This window comes from Oncorhynchus gorbuscha, linkage group LG19, assembly GCF_021184085.1.
Source record: "Oncorhynchus gorbuscha isolate QuinsamMale2020 ecotype Even-year linkage group LG19, OgorEven_v1.0, whole genome shotgun sequence".
Taxonomy (NCBI): domain Eukaryota; kingdom Metazoa; phylum Chordata; class Actinopteri; order Salmoniformes; family Salmonidae; genus Oncorhynchus; species Oncorhynchus gorbuscha.
Window position 1 is genome coordinate 23,442,102 of NC_060191.1, and position 23,179 is coordinate 23,465,280.

General features: G+C 47.2%; 1 protein-coding gene across 6 annotated transcripts; it reads right to left on the reverse strand.

Moving 5' to 3' along the window:
• Positions 1-57: 57 nt before the first annotated feature.
• Positions 58-23,009, reverse strand: ago1 (argonaute RISC component 1). Of its 6 annotated transcripts, none has more exons than XM_046314688.1 (19): positions 22,408-23,009; positions 17,050-17,236; positions 15,418-15,538; positions 15,057-15,238; positions 13,373-13,509; positions 12,768-12,902; positions 10,673-10,760; positions 10,195-10,342; positions 9,978-10,097; positions 9,592-9,714; positions 7,394-7,527; positions 6,812-6,996; positions 5,861-6,020; positions 5,548-5,638; positions 4,605-4,799; positions 4,152-4,286; positions 3,853-3,954; positions 3,089-3,288; positions 58-2,858 (listed from the first exon to the last, which is right to left on the reverse strand). In XM_046314688.1, the coding sequence occupies exons 1-19, from the start codon at positions 22,430-22,432 to the stop codon at positions 2,747-2,749; spliced, it is 2,580 nt and encodes an 859-aa protein (XP_046170644.1). In that variant the 5' UTR covers positions 22,433-23,009; the 3' UTR covers positions 58-2,746. The 6 variants fall into 6 exon arrangements, with proteins under 6 accessions (XP_046170644.1, XP_046170643.1, XP_046170641.1 ...); XM_046314687.1 differs by having other exon boundaries at positions 12,753-12,902; XM_046314685.1 differs by having other exon boundaries at positions 10,673-10,777; positions 12,749-12,902.
• Between the last annotated feature and the right edge of the window lie 170 nt (positions 23,010-23,179).

The following is a 23,179-nucleotide window of genomic DNA, read 5'->3' on the forward strand; positions in this document are numbered from 1 at the left end:
TCCAGGACTGACCATAAATGCATTACGTTTGTCTGTACGCAAAAAAATCAACAAGAGTATTAAAAAACAAATGTATTTCCTTTAAAAATAGCCCTCCCCAACAGAGTCCCCACATCATACAGAGCCAAAATAAGTTGCTTCCATGTCCTTTCATTCAACCAATTGAGAAGTGCTATGACAAAGACTGTTCTTGATCAGTGGCTTTTATATTGCTTAGTCAGTGAGGCTGAGTGGAGCGGAATCGCTTGTGTCCTCATCATGATGCTTTTCCCAGGGTAATTCCATGTTGTCCTCCCCTGTTGCAAGGTGCTTTGTGTCTTCAGTGAATGGAGACAAGAACTGCATCTGGATTAGTGTTGCTGGGCTTACCCAAGCTGAATTTGAACACAGAGGGGCCGGGGACTAACCCCAACTGCAAAGGCCCCGCTACATTGGTGAGCCCAAATTCATTACAGGTTATATACAAATCACCTTGGACACATGGGGTCAGTACAATGGTGTACAGAAGCATTTTGAGTGCGTAAAGTCCATAAACATGAACCCCCCCCCCCCACCCCCCCCCAAAAAAATGGCATATCATTAAATCTCAATCGTCATTCCCTTCCAACATAAAAAGGTGCTCTTACCACCCACCAGACATGATTGGAGGCGCTTGGAGGCCAAGAAGTGAAAGTTGTCAGACTACTTTTCGCATAGTACCCCCTTGAGGATACACTCTGACACTACTCATCACAACAATACAGAAAACTGCCTTTCAGTTCACCGCTTACACAACAGAAGCTATGACTGACAGGCAAAAGTGAGCGTAATAAGCTCCTACCTCTAGGAAAACAGAAAGGAGGTGGCTCAGACTACCCAGTCATAATAAAAATGTGTTCCATGCGTTTCAGAAAGTCAGAACGTGATCAGAAGTGAAGGCAGGGCATATTGAGTAAATACCCCCCCAACCCCCCAAATAACCTGTGTAGCAAACCCCTATCTGTGTTGTCCATGCACACAGCGCACCAATGGGGGATCATACACTAGGCTGGGAGGAGGGGAACCGAGGCAGAGGGTTGAGCGAGGTATGGATAGGGGGGGAAAAGGGCGTTGGAAGGGGGGGGGGTAAGTATTCATGTGGGGGTTTTAAGGGGGGCAAGTGCATGCGTGGAGGTGGCTCGGTACACACTCAGTAGGAGAATATGAGGGGGTGTGAGTGTGCTTGTGTTGATCGACGCAGTGGTCGATGTTTGTAGGTAGGACAAGCTATGTACAACATAAAAACATTTTAAAAAGAGGTGCTATGTGTGCGTACAGTATGCGCGCGTTTGTGTGTATGTCAACGTAGTGTACTGGTGTGTACGTCGACCCCATTGACATAGGTTGGAATGTGTAGCTAGAATGTGTAGAATGATCATATAGCCAAGGTCAAGTGCTAAAAGTGAAGGGAGAAACACTTTTCATTCGGTGTTCTCTGGCCCATGTCTTTTTGCTGCTTTCACACCTACAAAGACAAGATGAAGACCTTGTATTGCTACTGTTACTCTATTGGTTCAGCAAGCTTAGAGAGGTTGTAGGTGTGAGAATATCTATTATGTAGGTAGGTAGGTAGGTAGGTAGGTAGGTAGATGGGTAGGGGTGTGTGTGTAGACCTGTGTGTGAAGGCTGAGGGAAGACAAATATCCCCATTCTGAAGTAACATAAACCAATCAGGTAAAGAAAGTGCCTCGTAATTCCTTTCGCAGAGTAAATGCATTCTGACACAAAAATTATCTTCCTGTTTACATAGGCGCCCCTTCTCCATTGGTAGGCATCACATTAGGCTGGTTAATAATAATAATGCTGGTTTAGGTGCATGGGGTGTGAGTATATTCAAGTATATTCAATAAACTCAATACAATGGTCCCTCTAACTTCTACATTGGCCTCTCTCTACTGGCTAATTTTAAGAGGAGACTCCCCAACCTGCAGAGATACAGTGAAGGACTTAAGTCTCATGTATCTACGATATAATACACCTGCTCTTTCTATCTCTGCTCTATTTCCACTATTAAGAGCAGAGGGCTAGCCTCACACAGACACTTCATATTAGGTGCAGGGTGGGCGGCGTTGACTACATGCTAATCTCTAAGTGCTAAGTGCTAAAGTACCATACGTCCCCATTGCACACCTCAAGGCCATAAAAAAAAATGTAGAACGGCAACATAAGAATGGAGTTCATGATAAAAAAAATTAAACGATAATAAGTGTGTCCTTTTTGTCGCCCTTGCCCAGCCCGGGGGTCCCATGACTCCTGTTGTACCAGGGGCTTGAAACAGAACACTGGCATTAGGTAAGAGGCAGCATTGTGGTGGCAGTCAAAAGTCTCGGGGCAGCTCAGCGCCCGTTTTCCTCCCCTCCATATTGCATTCATATGAGTGTGGAAGGTCGCATACAATAATACCCTTTTTTCTCTCTTAAAAAAATAAAAGAAAAGTCTACATAAAAACACACAGTCCTGGTAAAGTAAATAAAAATGAACACTTAATAATGTCAACAATGATAATAATAACCGTTGTGCAGAACGCTGCAGAGTCGACCTGGGTTGATCAGGTGAGGGGTGTATAGATCTGGTACTGGGGTGGGTCAGTCATAAGAGGTGTGTGGAGTGTGTGGGTGGCCACAACCATGGAGGGAGGAGGAGAGGTGGAAGGCTTCCAGTGGGCTCCCAGGCCCCTCACCGAGGGATGGTGAGTCTTAAGGACAGTGGTGGTGGTGTGGGGTGGTGCTCAGGCAAAGTACATGGTCCTCAGCGTGTCGTGGTGAATCTGCACCGCCTTCGCCAGAGCCTGGGGGTCCCGACCGTTACTCTGACCAGAGACATGGCTTCCCTCCCCACTACAGTAAGGACAGAAAGACACAGGATGCAATAAGTACCGAATAAGATCTGGAAATTATATGGTGCTTATCTTCATTCATTTTAGGTTGAGGCATACAGCTGGATCTACACAACGGATGGCATGGAACTTGAATTCATCTTGACAATTAAGACTACATTTGAAGTCTTAAACATCTGACAACAGATTTAAGTGGAAAGTCCCTTTAAACGTTAACTAGACCACCATGCTCACCTGTCGTGCTCCTTGTCCACCAGATGGTAGCGGGCACGGAAGGCCACGAGGCGGGCGTAGTAGGCTGGCGCGGGGATGGAGACTGAGCGTGTACAGCGCACGTAGGTGTGGCACAGCTGGTAGGTGAGGATTTGCAGCTCGTCGGCGGTGAAACGATTGTCGTCCCACAGGACGTAGTAATGCGAGGGCCGACTAGTCCCCTGCAGAGTGGAGAGACCATTTCAACACTCAAGAGAGGAGGATTTACTTGAAAACATGAATAACTAGTATTAGGGCCCTGTGTTTTGCCTGGATTTGAACCTTTTGTTTAAAGCTTTAACTTCAAACTGTCCCCTTTTCATGTCAGGTGGTCCAGCACCATCCTCAGACAATTGCTTAATCTTTGGTGTAATTCTCATTCCCGAATAAGGCTTAAAATACAGAATCAAAATTTGTCACACGATTGTGCAAAACACAGGGCCCTAACGATATGTTTTTAAACCTGCTCTTTTAAAGTTTCTCATATGCACTGTTTTAACTTACATTCATGGTTCTGTTTTATGTTGTGTCTCGTAAATATATGCATGTTGCTTTGTTGGAGATGTAACTCTCAATTTCTATGGTTAAATAAATAATCAAATAAAAGTATACAAATTAAAAATAGCCATGGAGCCACAAAGGAGCATCAAAAAAGAGCTGCATGTGACTCAAGAGCCAGGAGATTTAGAATGGCTCAGGTTAGACCAACACAGCTGGACAGCAGCAGGAAGCTCCTCCCCACTCACCTGTATACCCGCGTGACTGCAAAGGTAGAAGTCAAACTCAAACGGGTGAGTGATGCTGGTGTCCACTGTGGTCCCTGCAGGAATGTTACCACTCTTCCCGATCTACAGAAAAAGACAATAACAGGACCACGATATTTAATTACAAAACGCTTATCCTAACATTACGACCGCAGACCACATCAAATAAGCTCACAGGACGCATTTGGCCCGTGCGCCGATAGTTTGAGACCCCTGTTCTAGAGTGAAGCCTATAAAGCATGATACAGTTGCGGTTAGAATAGCTCGGACTGTTGACTCACTCTCTCAGACTTGTCGGCACAGAAGAGGCGTGTGTGGTGGCGCTTCTGGACCACGATGTAGGTGATACCAGGCTGGTAGTCCTTCTCCAGCTTGATGCACGCATCCCTGATGGCCAGAAGCTCGTAGTGGAGTATCTATGCAGAAAAATTTAACATTTACTCATTATCTGTCCAACTGATATCTTTAGAGGTAGTTGCGTTACTCACCCCTTTCTGTAACTCTTCCCAGTATTTTGCATTATTGTCACGCTATACTATATCAAATCATACTTATTCAGAGATGAACTACATACCATTACTTAACTGCTATCAACTACTAGGCCTATTGGTCAAAGTGAGGGAAAATATAGTGATCTGGCCAATCCAACTCTGTCACTTATAAATAATGAAAAATGGATCCCCATCTCTATTGACAACCATTTATAACCCCCAACGACAGAGACCAGTAAGTACCTGCGGGAGCTGCCCCTCGGGCACTCCGTCCCTGTAGAAGATGATCCTGGTGGGCTTGAAGCGGGTCGACTTGTAGAACTGGATCAGCAGCTCTCGCACCATGTAAGAAAGGTCTTCGATAATCTCCTGCCTGGGCCTCTGGACCCGGACTGTGGCACAGTACCTGCTGGGGTGGGCGTCCATACTGCCTACCACCTGGAGAGAGATGAAGAGAAAAAGAAAGAGAAATGAGGGAACTGGCCATGCAGAGACTAGGGTATGTATTCAGAAAGCATCTCAGTGATGATCTATGATCTGGTCCCCCCTGTCCACGTAATCTTATTCACTATTAGCCAAAAGGCAACTGATCCTATATCAGCACTACTACCCAAGACTCTTTGTGAATCCAAAATTCAGAAACCACTCTTAAAAAGCAAAAATTTTGAAAATACAGAGACGAGCTGAAAAATAAAAGATAGACAACCCAAAACATCAATATTTAATTCAGTTTTCTATGATTCACCTCTAGCCAATGATACAACGTGAGCACTAGCATCCTCTAGAGGCACAGGATAGGCGGTGTGGGAAGCTCTGGGTCGCCAGCATCTATAACAGTAACCTCGTAGCCTTACGCCTTGTTATTGTGAGAGAAATGGTCATCCTTCCTGACCACCTCTGTAAGCGCAGACACACACCCACAGAAGCACATACAGACGCATACAGAGGGCTGTGTGACTCAACAGCCTGTCATGATCGCTTGGCAACCACACAGCCAACCACAGCCAGGCCCGGGTTGCGAGGATCGGGGTGACGTCATTTCATCCCCGTCTGTGAGTCAGTGCTGAGCCATTCTCTTCCCCTTCTTCTCTACCTCATACCCCCAGTCTTAAAATGTGATGTACTCTTAATACATAATCATTTGTGTTAACATGGTGTAGTGGTAGTATTGGAGAAGCAGCCTTACAGCGGTAATGGAGGGCTTCTTCCCATCTCCAGCAGGGGGGTGTGTTACATCGGCCCCCAGGAAGATGACAGGCTCCTGGAACACTGCTGACCTGTGAGACAGGAAGGGAGAAGGGACAAATTCCGTCAAACTCACAGGAGTTTGTCTAATTTGAAAAGAGTGCTCATATACATGAATGCGTTTCCATCCAGAGCACATTAAGACCAAGTTCGTATCCATTAGGTCCCAAACGCAACAAAACCAACTGAAAAAGGAAGGGACTTTGCATGCCATAATGAACACAACCCAGTGGAGAGAGTTGGTGAAAGTTTACCGTTGGTGGGGCACCAGGATATTGTTGATTCCCCCCAGCTTGACGTTGATCTTGAGGCAGAGGTTGGAGAGGGTCTGGGGGGACGTCTTCACCACGTTCTTCACCTGGACACACTGAGTGGCCATTCCTAGGAGAGTGTCTCCCACCCTCTTCACCTCCGCTACACAGGACCAGTAACAGGCAGCAATTAGGTACAGATCCACAACTGCTCAAATGAAGCTATTAAACACGAGTACAAAACAGTAAGAACAACTTTCCTAATATCGAGTTGGCTGGTTGTCTTTTCGGTGGCGGACCATTCTTGATACACATGGGAAAGTAATTACAATGATGAGATGGATCTTATTTGTTTTATGATCTTGCTGTCATACTGCGTTCAACAGTGTTCGATCTTGCCTAGCCACCTTGGGTCAAGAGGACCAGAATGGAATTCAGTCCCAGACTTTATTGTGTGTTATTCTCCATGATTTTACTCATGTGCACGTATGGCTTTTTCAAGTTTTATGTGTGCTTGTTTTTTTGTTTTTTTAATGGTCGGATTAATAAAATATATAATAAAAAAAAATGGTTTATGTGCTGAACGTGGAAAACCCAGCAGCGTTGCAGTTCTTGACACAAACCGGTACGCCTGGCACCTACTAACCACACCCCATTCAAAGGAACACTTTTGTCTTGCTCATTCACACTGAAAGGCACACACACATAATCCATGTCTCAATTCTCTTAAGGCTTGAAAATCATTTTTTAACTGGTCTCCTCCCCATCATCTACACTGATTTATGAATAATGTCCTGAAATATTTTCAATTGTTCAATATTCCATTTGTCACGTATGTGTTATGTATTTTAAAGGATATGCAATTGTTAGTCATGTAAATTCTGCATTTCTTCAGTTTTATCTGTGAACAAGAATAAATAAACTCAAACTCGGCATGAATAAGGCCAACCTTACCGTAGACTGGGGTCTTTCCAGGCAGGATGACGATGATGAGCTGCAGTCCAGAGTAGGTGTTCTTCAGGTGCCTGAACATGGGCTCCACACTGTCGGCTCCCTGGGCGTATTTACAGAAACACGGCTGGCCCTGGATGGGCATCCCAGCATCCTTGGAGATCTTACGCAGCTGGTCTGTGAAGTTCCTGAGGAGAGTGATGAACATTTTTTGTTCGGAAAGGCACCTGGTTCACATGGTGGTGCTGTCTGCTGAGTCTAGGACTGTGTTTATTAAAGCACCAAAACGGAAGACAATGGACTGAAACAGGGATGTATTATCTGGATTTCTCCAACGGAATGCTCATCCAATTGCAAAATCTTTTAGAACGTTTCCCATAGTGTGCACTAATGAACACAACCCATACCACAGCAAGTAAATCTTGAAATATAAAACAAATTACACTATTCTAACACACAACACTACCTAGAAAAGCAAATATTTTATCTTTAGATAAATATCGTTGCATTCTGACTGGAATCTTTAATACGATGCCTGAAGATATCCACTTCCCACACTACCCAGTCTCCCAGAAGGGTACTTACTTGAGCACCTCCTCCCGACACTGTTTCTGGGGGGCGAAGCAGGCGATGGCCCACACCTTGATCTCAATACCGTTGTAGAACTGCTTGCCCCTCATGTCCCACACCCCCTGGTTGGGCGTGGCGATGGCCCGGTTCTGTGAGGTGGAACAGGTGGGAGACCAAAGCTTCAGAACCAGATCAATGTCAGGGCTGTTTGCACTCTGTGAAATCCACACCTACTGTAGTGGGGACTGACTCCTGAAGCCAGAAGCCTGGTTTGATATAGAGTGGTGAGCAGGAACTCTGTGGACCCTTTGTGTCCGGGAGTATTTTACTCAATCATCGTAGCCGTTGGTGCTCTGTCGAGTTGCTATTTTCTTGGGTTCTCGTGTCAATTAACTCGTGGCATTCCTGGATTACTCATAAAACTAATAAGGTCTGATTTATATCAACAGTAGTCAGTTTCTAAAAAGGTTACGGGTACAAGACTGTGTACATGGCTGTTGGCAAAAATCACTACATTTCCCCTCAAGCAAAGCGGGGAGTGGCTACCCCGTTGTCACAGTTCCAAGACCTGTCAGTAACTTCCGGCTAAACCTACGCCAATGACGCCGGTGGATCTCAAAACTGAACTTGGATCCGCGGTAAGTAGCAATGTTATTCTTCACCACAGTGGTCTTACGGCAGATCGAACCAGTCATGACTATTTAAGGAGAGCGAATCGATTTACAATCCCAAAATCAGCAGTAACTGTCAATAGTAAAAACAAATCTTAAAACCATGTTTGAGTGAACATGAATCCAGAAAAGTAATGGTGAAGTCCTCCTCACCACTCTATAGCCTACCGGTGAGTAGCTGTGTGGGCTACTCCTGGTGTTCCTGTCATATACACTACTGTTCAAAAGTTTGGGGTCACGTAGAAATGGCCTTGTTGTTGAAAGAAAAGCACATTTTTTGTCCATTAAAATAACATCAAATTGATCAGAAATACAGTGTAGACATTGCTAATGTTGTCACTGACTATTGTAGCTGGAAATGGCTGATTTTTAATGGAATATCTACATAGGCGTACAGAGGCCCATTATCAGCAACCATCACACTCCTGTGTTCCAATGGCACGGTGTGTTAGCTAATCCAAGTTTATCATTTAAAAAAAGGGTAATTGATCATTAGAAAACCATTTTGCCATTATGTTAGCTCAGCCGAAAACTGTTGTCCCGATTAAAGAATCAATAAAACGGTCCTTTAGACTAGTTGAGTATCTGGAGCATCAGCATTTGTGGGTTTGATTACAGGCTCAAAATGGTCAGAAACAAATCACTTTAGCTGTTTCTCTGTCCAGTGGCTGTGTTATTTTACCCATCTTTTCTTTTCTTTGCCACTCTGCCTAGAAGGCCAGCATCCCGGAGTCACCTCTTCACTGTTGACGTTGAGACTGGTGTTTTGCGAGTACTATTTAAGGAAGCTCCCAGTTGAGGACTTGTGAGGCATCCGTTTCTCAAACTAGACAATCTTATGTACTTGTCCGCTTGCTCAGTTGTGCACCGGGGCCTCCCACTCCTCCTTCTAATCTGGTTAGAGTCAGTTTACTCGGTTCTGTGAAGGGAGTACTACACCGCGTTGTACAAGATCTTCAGTTTCTTGGCAATTTCTCGTATGGAATAGCCTTCATTTCTCAGAACAAGAATAGACTGACGAGTTTCATAAGAAAGTTATTGGTTTCTGGCCAGTGCTAACATAACTGCAAAAGGGTTTTCTAATGAGCAATTAGCCTTTTAAAAGAATAAACTTGGATTAGCTAACACAACATGCCATTGGAACACAGGAGTGATGGTTGCTGATAATGAGTCTCTGTACACCTATGTAGATATTCCATTCAATATCAGCAGTTTCCAGCTACAATAGACATTGACAACATTAACAATGTCTACACTGTATTTCTGATCAATTTGATGTTATTTTAATGGACCCCAAAATTTTTGCTTTTCTTTCAAAAACAAGGACATTTCTAAGTGACCCCAAACGTTTGAACGGTAGTGTGTATATATCTGGACAGTAAATTCTGCTAAAAAGAACTGAGCCCAATGCGAGTAGCAAATTAATTCCTCCTCCATTTACTGTGCTGGAACAAGTACACAGCATTTGTTTTTTTTGCACTAAAGTACACAGACTTGAAAGGATGCTTAATGTGGCCGTACTAGAAGCGTGATGTCTCTTACCCGTCCTCCATACTGTAGGATGGGGGCAGGCAGCACCCTTCCCGTCACCTCCGCCATCTCATCCTTCACCTTGATCCCAAACTCCTGGATGTACGGGTCCAGGTTAAAGTTGGCATTTTTCATCTGTGGACAACAGATAGGATGTGTGTTATTCCTTCTCTCGTGTCACATTGACACTGCACAATGCTGTCAATTCACATCTAATCTGTGGAGAGAATAATAGGAAGTAATTTACTATGTACAGTCTTTTCCCCTCAAGTCTAGTAGTAGTATGTGTTCATCTGTGTTGGATGGTCTGTGTTAAATTCATTAATGCCAATTCTCATGCTCATAGCTGGTAGTTTCGCATTGCAGCCTCCAGCCACCAGGCGGCACCACCGACTCACCAGTCGGCTGATCTCCTCCTGTCTGTCAGGTGCAGAGCGAGCCGTGGCTTTGATCATAGTGGACGTCTGATTATCTGTCAGTTTCTTGATGCAGCGCTGCCCTGCTACTATGTTACACACCTGCAGGGACACAAAACAAAAAAAAACATTGAGTATATTATATAAGCAGGGATTTCCTTCTCAAGTACAGAAAGCAACTGGATTGAATGTTTCTCACCTCCAGGGGCAGGTAGGTGTGCTTCTGCTCCTGCCCCACCTGGAGGCAGGGCAGGTGGGGATACTTGAGCTGCAGATTGTACTTCTGCTTGAAGTACTGGGCCACCGTACACTCTACTGTCTGTCCGCTCTCAAGCTGCAGGGGAAATCTGGTAGGGAATGCGTGATAAAGGTGTTAAATGACTAACACAGCTACCTGAGAATAGTCACCCCATGCCTCACATAGATGCAGGCGCCTCTAGAAAACCACCGGTGTCTTCACTCAACGCTAGAAAAAATGTGGACAATAAAAAAAAAACATATCCATCCTTGTCACAGACCAGATCTGTAGTCAGAATCACAAAAGACCAATATCCCAACTGACAATGATGATTTACAGGTCATGACTTTTATTGGGACTTCTCGCAGACATATCATCCACCCAAAACATCCGTTGTCCCGGGGAGCATCAGTAGGGTCAACCGTGTGACGCTACTCACGTCTGGTGGCTGGCGGGGCGTCGCGTGACGTTGCAGACGCGGTACTTCCTCTTCATCTGACCGCAGTGGGTCACCTCCACCTTCAGACCTGGTAACGCCCACCGACAGCAGGGCACAGACACACACAAAGATAAGAGCCAGCAGTAGTGACGGCACGGGGACAGACGTTGATGGGGAGAGGGTGGAGGAGAAGGGAAGGACAGAGCTCTCCCCATAGGCTGTGTGCACAGAGGCGCTGCTCCACCAGTGTTTCAGTCGTTCACGCTTTACTCTTTAGCGCCATCGTGTGGCCTTTCAAATGTATTTCTTTAGGAAAACTCATACAAGACGTATAATAGTGCATTCCATCACAATCATTGAAATTGAAAACATTCTGGGGAGACTCCTGGGGTAGAAAATAATAAGGGGCATGGTGGAGAGAAGGATGCATTAGGATGAACGTCAAAGAGAAGGTGGAGAAAAGGAAATGGAGGAGTGAGTGGTGGGAGAAGGAAGGAGTGGTGGGAAAAGGAAGGAGTGGTGGGAGAATGGAAGGAAGGAGTGGTGGAGAATGGAAGGAAGGAGTGGTGGAGAAGGAAGGAAGGAAGGAGTGGTGGAGAAGGAAGGAAGGAAGGAGTGGTGGAGAAGGAAGGAAGGAAGGAGTGGTGGAGATGAAAGGAAGGAAGGAGTGGTGGAGAAGGAAGGAAGGAGTGGTGGAGAAAGGAGGAAGGAAGGAGTGGTGGAGAAGGGAGGAAGGAAGGAAGGAGTGGTGGAGAAGGGAGGAAGGAAGGAAGGAGTGGTGGAGAAGGAAGGAAGGAAGGAAGGAAGGAGTGGTGGAGAAGGGAGGAAGGAAGGAAGGAAGTGGTGGAGGAAGGAGTGGTGGGAAGGAAGGAAGGAGTGGTGGAGAAGGAAGGAAGGAAGGAGTGGTGGAGAAGGGAGGAAGGAAGGAGTGGTGGAGAAGGGAGGAAGGAAGGAAGGAGTGGTGGAGAAGGAAGGAAGGAAGGAGTGGTGGAGAAGGAAGGAAGGAAGGAGTGGTGGAGAAGGAAGGAAGGAAGGAGTGGTGGAGAAGGAAGGAAGGAAGGAGTGGTGGAGAAGGAAGGAAGGAGTGGTGGAGAAGGAAGGAAGGAAGGAGTGGTGGAGAAGGAAGGAAGGAGTGGTGGAGAAGGAAGGAAGGAAGGAGTGGTGGAGAAGGAAGGAAGGAAGGAGTGGTGGAGAAGGAAGGAAGGAAGGAAGGAGTGGTGGAGAAGGAAGGAAGGAAGGAAGGAGTGGTGGAGAAGGAAGGAAGGAAGGAGTGGTGGAGAAGGAAGGAAGGAAGGAGTGGTGGAGAAGGAAGGAAGGAAGGAGTGGTGAGTGGTGGAAGGGAGGAAGGAAGGAAGAGTGGTGGAGAAGGAAGGAGGAAGGAAGGAAGGAGTGGTGGAGAAGGGAGGAAGGAAGGAGTGGTGGAGAAGGAAGGGAGGAAGGAAGGAGTGGTGGAGAAGGAAGGAAGGAAGGAGTGGTGGAGAAGGGAGGAAGGAAGGAGTGGTGGAGAAGGGAGGAAGGAAGGAGTGGTGGAGAAGGAAGGAAGGAAGGAGTGGTGGAGAAGGGAGGAAGGAAGGAGTGGTGGAGAAGGGAAGGAAGGAAGGAGTGGTGGAGAAGGAAGAAGGAAGGAAGGAGTGGTGGAGAAGGAAGGAAGGAAGGAGTGGTGGAGAAGGAAGGGAGGAAGGAGTGGTGGAGAAGGGAGGAAGGAAGGAGTGGTGGAGAAGGGAGGAAGGAAGGAGTGGTGGAGAAGGGAGGAAGGAAGGAGTGGTGGAGAAGGGAGGAAGGAAGGAGTGGTGGAGAAGGGAGGAAGGAAGGAGTGGTGGAGAAGGGAGGAAGGAAGGAGTGGTGGAGAAGGGAGGAAGGAAGGAGTGGTGGAGAAGGGAGGAAGGAAGGAGTGGTGGAGAAGGGAGGAAGGAAGGAGTGGTGGAGAAGGGAGGAAGGAGTGGTGGAGAAGGGAGGAAGGAAGGAGTGGTGGAGAAGGAAGGAAGGAAGGAGTGGTGGAGAAGGAAGAGATGTGAGGGGATCGTCTGAGGGGGCATTGGTGAGAGGCAGGCGGCATGGCGTGTGGAAGGTACTCACTCACTGTTCAACGGCCCACCTTTGATCTCCTTGGTGAAGCGGACCCTCTGCGAGTCGGTCAGGGTCTTGGGCTGCTCATCTATGTTGCGGATGTCCAGGACTTCGCACATGAACTCGATCACCGGCTGGGCTTTGTAGAAGGCCGTGGCAGACACTAGAGTGAGAGAGCAGTCAGTAATGCATTCAGTCAATGGAAGTGAAGTGCAGCGGAGACCGAAGCCCAGTGGTATAAGATTGTGTTATTCCTAAGCATTGGGTTGTGTTCGCTAGGACACGCAAGGGAAAACATAGAAGAAAATGTTTCAGCGGAAAAGGAAAAATACTTTCTTATTGGACAAATCCACTTAGTTCCTGCCCGTTTCGGTCCATTTTCTTCCATTTGGTGCCTAATGAACACAACCCCAATACTATAGATTGAAGTCATTTCTAAGCATTGATCTGCGGTGAATTTTTACACCACACAAAATGGATGTTAAATCATAGACCACTGTGAATGTAACTTTAAGAGCAGACCTAACATATAACCTCTTGTGATCAGATTTTCATTCCATCACGTCGATGCAACAAGGTCTGTGACGTCATACCCTCGAGTAGATCTTGCCTGGTGGGACTCAGCCGACTCACCATCAATATTGAGCATCATTTTCCACATGGCGGGGCGTACAGACTGGTGGAAACCAAACCACACCTCTCTCCCCCCTCCCAGGGGATGGTAGTATCCTTCAGGTGGGGAGAAGAATGATCGTCCCACCGGAGTGTACCTGGATGACAAAATAATGACGTTATAGAGAATGAGTCATTTGAGTCTCAGCACCGCAGCATGACTCAATGTCCAGTAGTTCTGTGTCACCTATAAGGCGTAGCAGACATCAAGTCCAGCAGAATGATTCAACAGCTTGTGTTTGTGATCTAGCCAAGCCTCCAAGTCAATGTCTGATTATTAGATTTTGTTCATGTGACACCTTTACACAAGTTCTCAGCTATCAGGCATCTGTTGTCTCCTCTCGATCTGTAACTATAATAGAATCTAAAACTAAATCGCTGTTCAACAAGTTTGATAGGAATGTCTTGCTATTGTTTTTTTTTTAAATCCAAAATACCAAACATTCACACCTCAAGGCAAACACATGCCTTTCAATCAGTTTGAAGACAACATGCACACAGTGTCCTGTGGCAAATGTGTTTGCGTGTTCTGCCTGTTTGTGCATCATAGATCCTAGCTTTGCAATTAGCTACAAGCTTCTCTGCCCTTGCTTTCATAGTGTTTGTGTGCCCTCCTACCGGTCTGTCTGCCTGTGTGTGTGTGTGTGTGTGTGTGTGTGTGTGTGTGTGTGTGTGTGTGTGTGTGTGTGTGTGTGTGTGTGTGTGTGTGTGTGTGTGTGTGTGTGTGTGTGTGTGTGTGTGTGTGTGTGTGTGTGTGTGTGTGTGTGTGTGTGTGTGTGTGTCTGCCTGTCTATGTGTGCGTCTGCCTGTCTATGTGTGCGTCTGCCTGTCTATGTGTGCGTCTGCCTGTCTATGTGTGCGTCTGCCTGTCTATGTGTGCGTCTGCCTGTCTATGTGTGCGTCTGCCTGTCTATGTGTGCGTCTGCCTGTCTATGTGTGCGTCTGCCTGTCTATGTGTGCGTCTGCCTGTCTATGTGTGCGTCTGCCTGTCTATGTGTGCGTCTGCCTGTCTATGTGTGCGTCTGCCTGTCTGTCTGTCTATGTGTGCGTCTGTCTGTCTATGTGTGCGTCTGTCTGTCTATGTGTGCGTCTGTCTGTCTATGTGTGCGTCTGTCTGTCTATGTGTGCGTCTGTCTGTCTATGTGTGCGTCTGTCTGTCTATGTGTGCGTCTGCCTGTCTGTGTGTGCGTCTGCCTGTCTGTGTGTGCGTCTGCCTGTCTGTGTGTGCGTCTGCCTGTCTATGTGTGCGTCTGCCTGTCTATGTGTGCGTCTGCCTGTCTATGTGTGCGTCTGCCTGTCTATGTGTGCGTCTGCCTGTCTATGTGTGCGTCTGCCTGTCTATGTGTGCGTCTGCCTGTCTATGTGTGCGTCTGCCTGTCTATGTGTGCGTCTGCCTGTCTATGTGTGCGTCTGCCTGTCTATGTGTGCGTCTGCCTGTCTATGTGTGCGTCTGTCTGTCTGTCTGTCTGTCTGTCTGTCTGTCTGTCTGTCTGTCTGTCTGTCTGTCTGTCTGTCTGTCTGTCTGTGTCTGTCTGCCTGTCTGCCTGTGTCTGCCTGTCTATGTGTGTGTGTGAGTGTCTGTCTGTCTGTGTCTGCCTGCCTGTGTGTGTCTGTGTGTGTGTGTACATTGCTGGATGTACCGTACCTCATTGAGGCTAGGTGGCGCATGGCCACATCCAGGGCTTGGACAGAGTCCAGGGGAACCTGCAGGCGCCCGCTGACCAGTGTCTCCTGGAGCAGACGCCATGACACCGTGGCCAGGAAGCGGATAGACACCTTGAAGATACGATCCTTCCCCTCCCCGGGGATAGTCACCTCAAAGTCCACCTTCAGGGAGAAAGAGGGGGGGGGTGAGCAAGAGCAGAAAATGGAGCGATGGAGGAGAGTGTAGGCGGAGGAGAGATGGGAGGGGAGGGGGGGGTTACAGGATAAAGAAATGGACAGACGGGAGTAGAAGGCGACTTGATCAAAATGTATAGTACACACTTTCTCTCCCTCATGCCTACCTTCTCACTTCCGATAGGAAGCGCTAGCACCGTATAGATATTCTTCTTGCCGTCGTACACCGGCTTCCTGTCACCAAAGAGCTGGGGCTTGAAGTGCTGCACCATGTATTCCACCACTTCCCTGCAGGGGGCGACACAGAGTCAAACACACCTGGTTCACCATCATGGCCATCAGAGGTGACAAAACCACAAAAGACGACCATCTGTCAACAAATGTAGTGGTCCAAATTAAACCCAACATCCTATCAGAAATCTGGATTTAGGATGGGTGTTTTTTTGGGGAGCAGGAAAGACCCGATTCGATTGGTTATGGATCAAGCAGGATACAGCTGGTGAAAGGTGATGGTCTCATGGTTGTGGGGGAATCCCTAGGACAAAGGGAGGTAGCTGTGGGGCCACGGCACCCCTGAATACATGGTGCCGTGGCTTTCGTCTAAGTGTGGGGGTAGAGTGGACGGGGTTGAAAAGGACAGGTCATGCGGGGTTGACCTTTCGCATGCCTGCATGGACCCTTTGTTTGAGAAGAAAAAAAAACTCCTACTAAGTAAGAACGAAGCAGGAAGCTCCAAGATGTGTTCGGTGTGTGTACTTCGTATAGAAATTTTCATCAGGCAAAGTAAAACTTTGGATTTGACTCGGCTTTTCTGTTAATCAAGTAACAGAAAGAGAGAGAAAGAGAGAGAAAGAGAGAGAAAGAGAGAGAAAGAGAGAGAAAGAGAGAGAAAGAGAGAGAAAGATGCTATTTTTGTTGTTGTTGGATATACAACAGTTGAGTTACAGTCTAGGAGGTTGTACAACGGCTGAAATCCACAGGAAAGAAACGCAGACGGCTCAATTGGCCAATCATTGAAACGCGTGTCTGGGGTTTAGAATGGATTGGCCAACCATTGAAATGCATGTCTGGGGTTTAGAATGGATTGGCCAACCATTGAAATGCATGTCTGGGGTTTAGAATGGATTGGCCAACCATTGAAATGCATGTCTGGGGGTTTAGAATGGATTGGCCAACCATTGAAACGCATGTCTGGGGTTTAGAATGGATTGGCCAACCATTGAAACGCATGTCTGGGGTTTAGAATGGATTGGCCAACCATTGAAATGCATGTCTGGGGTTTAGAATGGATTGGCCAACCATTGAAACGCATGTCTGGGGTTTAGAATGGATTGGCCAACCATTGAAACGCATGTCTGGGGTTTAGAATGGATTGGCCAACCATTGAAACGCATGTCTGGGGTTTAGAATGGATTGGCCAATGATGACCACCATACAATGTGGATCTCGAAGAGCATTAATCATATCCTGGTTAGATAATGGTGGATACGGGACGAGAGTCATAGTCATGGTGCGCCAATGAACTGCGAGTCTCTCTCTGAATCATCTTGAGAAGTTGTTTGACCTCTACATAGAGTGTGGTCCTCCGAGTTCTGGCTATGGCTCAGTTCTACAGTCCATATTCTGTGGTTCTTAAAAACATTGGGGAAATGTTAGCGATCAAGTGGACCACTGCTTCACTTATAGTTGGGGACACCTGGGTGACAGGTGTCGAGTTGGGTAACCTCAATCCCCAGGCTATTGCCCACAGGGGACCAGATGTGGTACACGAGACTATGTAGGGCGGCACGTTACTCTACCTGTTGACCCGTCGGGGGCACTTGTCAGGCTTGATGTCCACCTCGTAGTGGAACACGTCCATCTTGGGGATCTCCACCTCAAAGTAGTTGGCCAGCAGCTTGATGGGCTTGCCCACAGTGCCCATGCCCGGCCGGCGGGGTGCCTGGAACACCTGCTGCAGGGGTGGGGGGAAGGGCCCCATGGGCACTGGAGGGGCAGAGGTGTCGGAAGTTTAGGCAAGGGCAGAAACGGTAGGGACGTGGGTATGGGAGATGAGGAAATAAATGGAGTAATGAGGAAAGAAAAGTGAGCATGGGCATGTGATGATGGGCAGAGAGAGAGGGGGCATGTTATGATGGGCAGAGAGAGAGGGGGCATGTGATGGGCAGAGAGAGGGGGCATGTTATGATGGGCAGAGAGAGGGGGCATGTTATGATGGGCAGAGAAAGGGGGCATGTGATGGGCAGAGAGAGGGGGCATGTGATGGGCAGAGAGAGGGGGCATGTGATGGGCAGAGAAAGGGGGCATGTGATGGGCAGAGAAAGGGGGCATGTGATGGGCAGAGAAAGGGGGCATGTGATGGGCAGAGAAAGGGGGCATGTGATGGGTATGTGATAGGCAGAGAGAGGGGGCATGTGATGATGGGCAGAGAGAGGGGGCATGTGATGATGGGCAGAGAGAGGGGGCATGTAACGATGAGATGATGGGCAGAGAGGGGGCATGTAACAATGAGATGATGGGCAGAGAGGGGGCATGTAACGATGAGATGATGGGCAGAGAGGGGGCATGTAACGATGAGATGATGGGCAGAGAGGGGGCATGTAATGATGAGATGATGGGCAGAGAGGGGGCATGTAATGATGAGATGATGGGCAGAGAGGGGGGCATGTAACGATGAGATGATGGGCAGAGAGGGGGCATGTAACGATGAGATGATGGGCAGAGAGGGGGCATGTAATGATGAGATGATGGGCAGAGAGGGGGCATGTAACGATGAGATGATGGGCAGAGAGGGGGCATGTAACGATGAGATGATGGGCAGAGGGGGGCATGTAACGATGAGATGATGGGCAGAGAGGGGGCATGTAATGATGAGATGATGGGCAGAGAGGGGGCATGTAATGATGAGATGATGGGCAGAGAGGGGGCATGTAACGATGAGATGATGGGCAGAGGGGGGCATGTAATGATGAGATGATGGGCAGAGGGGGGGCATGTAACGATGAGATGATGGGCAGAGGGGGCATGAGCAGGATGATGAGTCAGGAAGAGACAGGAAGACGTAGAGAGGAAGAAAAGAGCAACAGACAGACAGGAATGAAAAGTTTGAGCAGCAAAATATGGGGATAAAGAATGAAGGAATGGGTGTACATGGGAGAGAGAGAGGGGGGTGGTGAGAGGGTGACACGAGACGAGGATATTGATGAGGGATAATAGCGGGAGAGGGGGGAGAAGGAACAAAGCGATTCGGGTGAGAGGAGGGGGTGAACGAAAGAGGAGGGGAGAGGGGTGGTTGGTGGTTCAATGAGAATTAAGGGTGAGAGAGAAAAAGAATACATTAGGGCGACGCTGGAAACACCAAGCCAGACAGACACTGAAAGAAAGATACAGACATTTCCTTAAACACGCAGGCAGGCTCAGAAACTGCTAGCGGAGGAGTAGGCTAGCCTCACAAGGGCTTCTAGTGTGATTTTGTATTTTAAAAAATGACCTCAGCCTACATGAGATGGAACAATCACAAATGTGCCTTAGTTAGCGATAGTAGCATAGGTATCCAACGGTCACGGGAAGATGACAAAAAGCCTGCATTTGAGATGTTTTCGTTTGACATTAATTCTACTGCTAGCCTCTTTTCAAACATAATTTGAAACTTTGGTACTGAGCAGGGAGTGAATACAATACAAAGTGCATGTGCACTAACTAGTGCATTGCAGTGAGGAAAACAAGTATGTGAAGTTCAACAGGTGTAGGCCTGGTAAAATGTGAGACTCCTGCCTTCCTCCCTGCCTGAGAGGAGGCCCAGCCCTGACCAGCCCATGTCTTAACCTCTGCTTTCCCAGAGAACAGCCCTCTCACAATCACAACAAAGACCGCAGCTGCCCTCCTCCTCCATCACACAGACAGGGGGGCTGGGGGGGAAGAGGGAGAGCCCCCACTACCACACACACAAACACAGGGGTCCCCCCCAACATTCCCAGCCTTACCATGGAGACTCCACAGCAACACTGGCATTGTCATGGAGATCAGGAAACCTGGAGGGATGGTGGGTGGAGGGGTGTGTGTGTGTGTGTGTGTGTGTGTGTGTGTGTGTGTGTGTGTGTGTGTGTGTGTGTGTGTGTGTGTGTGTGTGTGTGTGTGTGTGTGTGTGTGTGTGTGTGTGTGTGTGTGTGTGTGTACCTTGGCCTTTTTCATCCTGAAGCAGCGTTAGTGTTTCCACATTAGGTCCGAGCGGCCTCCTCCCCAGTCATTAACCTCTCTCACATGCGAGGCCTATAGCTGAGCTGAGCGGAGAGCTTGTGGTTTAAAAGGCAAGCATTGGAAATCCTATAGTCAGGCATAGCAGTCCGTCAAGGATGAATACGCTCAACCGGCCTTGAAAAAGCAGCCAACTACGGACTGGCAATCTGGCATGATAAACCACTTGCGACTAGGTCTATTCTACTGAAGGTGTGTTTGTTACGCCTATGGCATAAGTCTCAACAGTCTTGACACAGAGTAGGCTAAACACACTGACACACACACGTCACCGGCAGCCCGCCCCACCCCAGTGGAGGCAGATGGTGAGAAGTGGAGCCAGAGATCACACATCCCCAGACAATAGCAGTCTTTCCCTGGCACTGGGGCCCTTTCCACGTCAACTGTGTGTATGTGGTGTGTGTGTGTGTTTCTCCCTGGAGTCTGGTTTAGGCCGGGTTCCTTTATCATTGAAACATGGAATTACACACACGCTATTCCCATATCCATTTCCTGCTGACATCACTAGAGATGATCCCATGTCTAGTAGTTGTCTGGAATGGTGATATAGCTAAGAGTTAACGATCTATAGGTTTAGGTTCAGATAAGTATTCAAACACTGTCCTGAGGTACAGGTATAAAACATTCTAGTAGCTTAATTCTAGTCTTGGGGACAGAGTCCGTGTTAAATGGGGCAGTGCAGTCAAACGTGATTGTACTGTGTTTTTTTTTATATTTCCACACGGAGGTTGGAAAGAAAAATACTGAAAATTATGATAATGCATTTTAGTGTAAGAGCTATTTGAAAAGACAGTCGGAAATGTCAGCTTGTTTGGCTGGGTGGGGTTTTTGGACCGCCTGTGACATCAGATGCTCTAAGCTAATAGGCCAGTAGCAAAGACAGTTTGTCATTCTCTCTGCCAATAACAGCTATTTTTCAGGTTATACATCCTTCCCATTAGGCTCCTCCAATTAGGCCCCACTCCCAGTCAGTCCTAGCAAAATATTTGCTTGAGCAATTACATTTTTTCTAAGAAGCTATTTTTGTTCATATTTCATACCATTTTAATTGAAATCGATCACAGTAAGGTAGTTCATCGCTAGCCAGAAATGATTTGATATCGAGATTTAAAGGCCCAATGCAGCCATTTTAAGGAAAATACCACTTCAACTATAATTTTGGTAGTCGTTTCATTAGTCCACTGTTGATACAGTCCCAAAATGTTTTGCATGTCAGCCATCAAGTTGTGAAGATATAGAACTTTCAAAACACAGAAAGTGTCACAGTGTGCTGCGTTTTGCATTATATGATCAACAGTGGACTAATGAAACAAATACCAAAAGATAGATTGAGTGGAATCTTCCTTTAATTATTACTGATTAACTGACTCATATTAATGTGTAAATGGTGTCCTATAGGATGTTCAGTAAAATCCTACTAGTCCCAAATCTGGAGGCCAGTCAGTCAATGTAGTTGCGTGAAGATACACAACAAAGAATATGTCGCTTTGGTCAGAGAAGAAGACTTCTGGAGATGGGCGGGTCTGAGGGTCATTAGCTGTTTGTCCCCCTCCCCCTACCTAAAAACAAACAACTCCATATTTAAATGTCAACAAGCTGTCGAACGACAGGCCGACTCCATTTGAATGACAGTGAATTTTAGCTAACATAACTGTGATCTACACTAACACCTGGGGACCATTGATTATGCACAGATTGGACTTCAGACCAGACTAAAGCGCAGTGTCATAATATCACAGGTCATCATAATATTTAGAGTTGGATGCCTGTCTGCCCACTTGAACTAAGTAACGAAAGTGAAACACCACGTGCTTTTTGATATGCCATAACTAGCCTTTCGTGAAATAACATTGACACTTGACCCCCCCCCCCACCGCTACTAGCACGGACTTTGCTGGTAACTACTTTGAGGAGAAATCTACGTACTATGACTAAGATATGTGGTCGTCCCACCTAGCTTTTTTAAGATGAATAAATTAACTGTACGTCGATCTGGATAAGAGGGTCTGCTAAATTATTCAAATGTAAATAACTCTAGCATTACCCAATATGAACATTCAATTGGAATGACCTTGATGTAAAAAATGTTGGCACCGAGGGTTCCATGGAGGTGTGGTTTCATTTCTATAGCATGTACTAATCTAAATAATAATATTGGGGCGACAGGTAGCCTAGTGTTTATAGCGTTGGACTAGTAACCGGAAGGTTGCAAGATCGAATCCCTGAGCTGACAAGGTAAAAATCAGTCGTTCTGCCCCTGAACAAGGCAGTTAGCCTTGGAACAGTGGGTTGTCATTGTATTTAAGAATTTGTTCTTAACTGACCTGCCTAGTTAAAAGAATCATCTTTAAAAAATCATAACGAGGTAGTCCAATAGCCACTTTTTGCAATACATAACTAATTGTGGTGTTCACGTAGACTTGAGTTAGTTCATTGTGGCTTCATTTTGGTGGGGTGTGACTAAATAACATTTGGATCAGTGCACTTTTCGATCATTCTAAAACTGTATGTAGAACACAGACTGACAAAACAGACAGTCTTGTATTTGGTGTGTGTGAGTGAGAGGGGTGCTGAGTAGTGAAGGCGGGCTTTACCTCGTGTCTCCACGCCAGAGGTTCCCACGGCCCCCTGCGCCCGCCCCTGACCCTGGACATTGTCAGTGCACCAAAAGACCCGTCTCTCGCTATGATAAGTCATTTCTTATAGTGCACGAGCTATGGTTGAAAAAGACCCACAATCGTTGTGATGGGCGGGTTTTTCAGCCAGCCAGCTAGCATTAGAGAATGCTGCACCAGATATGACGCCCGTTTTAAAAAATGTGGGCAATTGCATGATACCGTCAGCTGCTATAGCTGAAGATAAGCATCAATTCAACCCTTGACAGAGAAAAGAGAGAGACCTACCAGCGCCAGACGGTCCCGGCTCCATCCCATCCACTTAACCGCGCGGGCACTAGACAGTCCAGGGTTCTATGGTCACAGCGCCGGCCCTTTCAGGCTGGAAGAGTTGCAGACTTCCAGCCCCCTCCTCTCGGCGTGTAGTCTTCTCCGTACTCGCTAAACCCCCACCCCTTCCAGTACCCCGAGACACAGAGTTGTAACGACAAAAGCTGCCTGTCTGATAACACAAGAACCGCTGCTGAACGGCTCTTGTGTGATACCTTGCGTCGGTCTTCTTTCCTCCGGGTTGAACGCTCTTTGCCTGGCCTAAAAAGATTGTCCGTGGCGCTATGCTTTCTTATCGGTCTGTTATGCTCCTGCTCACCGTCCAAGCACGATTCTCCAGCGGAACAAAAAAGGACCAGCCCCCCCTCCCCGAATTCTGTAACCTCTTCTTTGACTTTGAAGGATGTTGCATTCTGTAGACCAGTTGTTGTAGTCGCCCTCTACTGGAGGCGGGTGTATGGGTTATCTTGGTGTAGCAGCTGAGCTGTACATGGTTATTGCTATCCGGAATTCTTGGGACGTCCTTACCCTTCTAGCGTTTCCCAAGCTTGGTCCTGGGGACCCAAAGGGGTTCACGTTTTGGGATTTGCCCTAGCACTACACCGCAAATTCAAACAAGCAAAGCTGGATGATTAGTTGAATCAGCGGTGTAATGCTAGGGCAAACGCCAAAACGTGCAGCCCTTGGGGTCCCCAGGACCGAGTTTGGGGAACCCCTAAGCATAACCCTT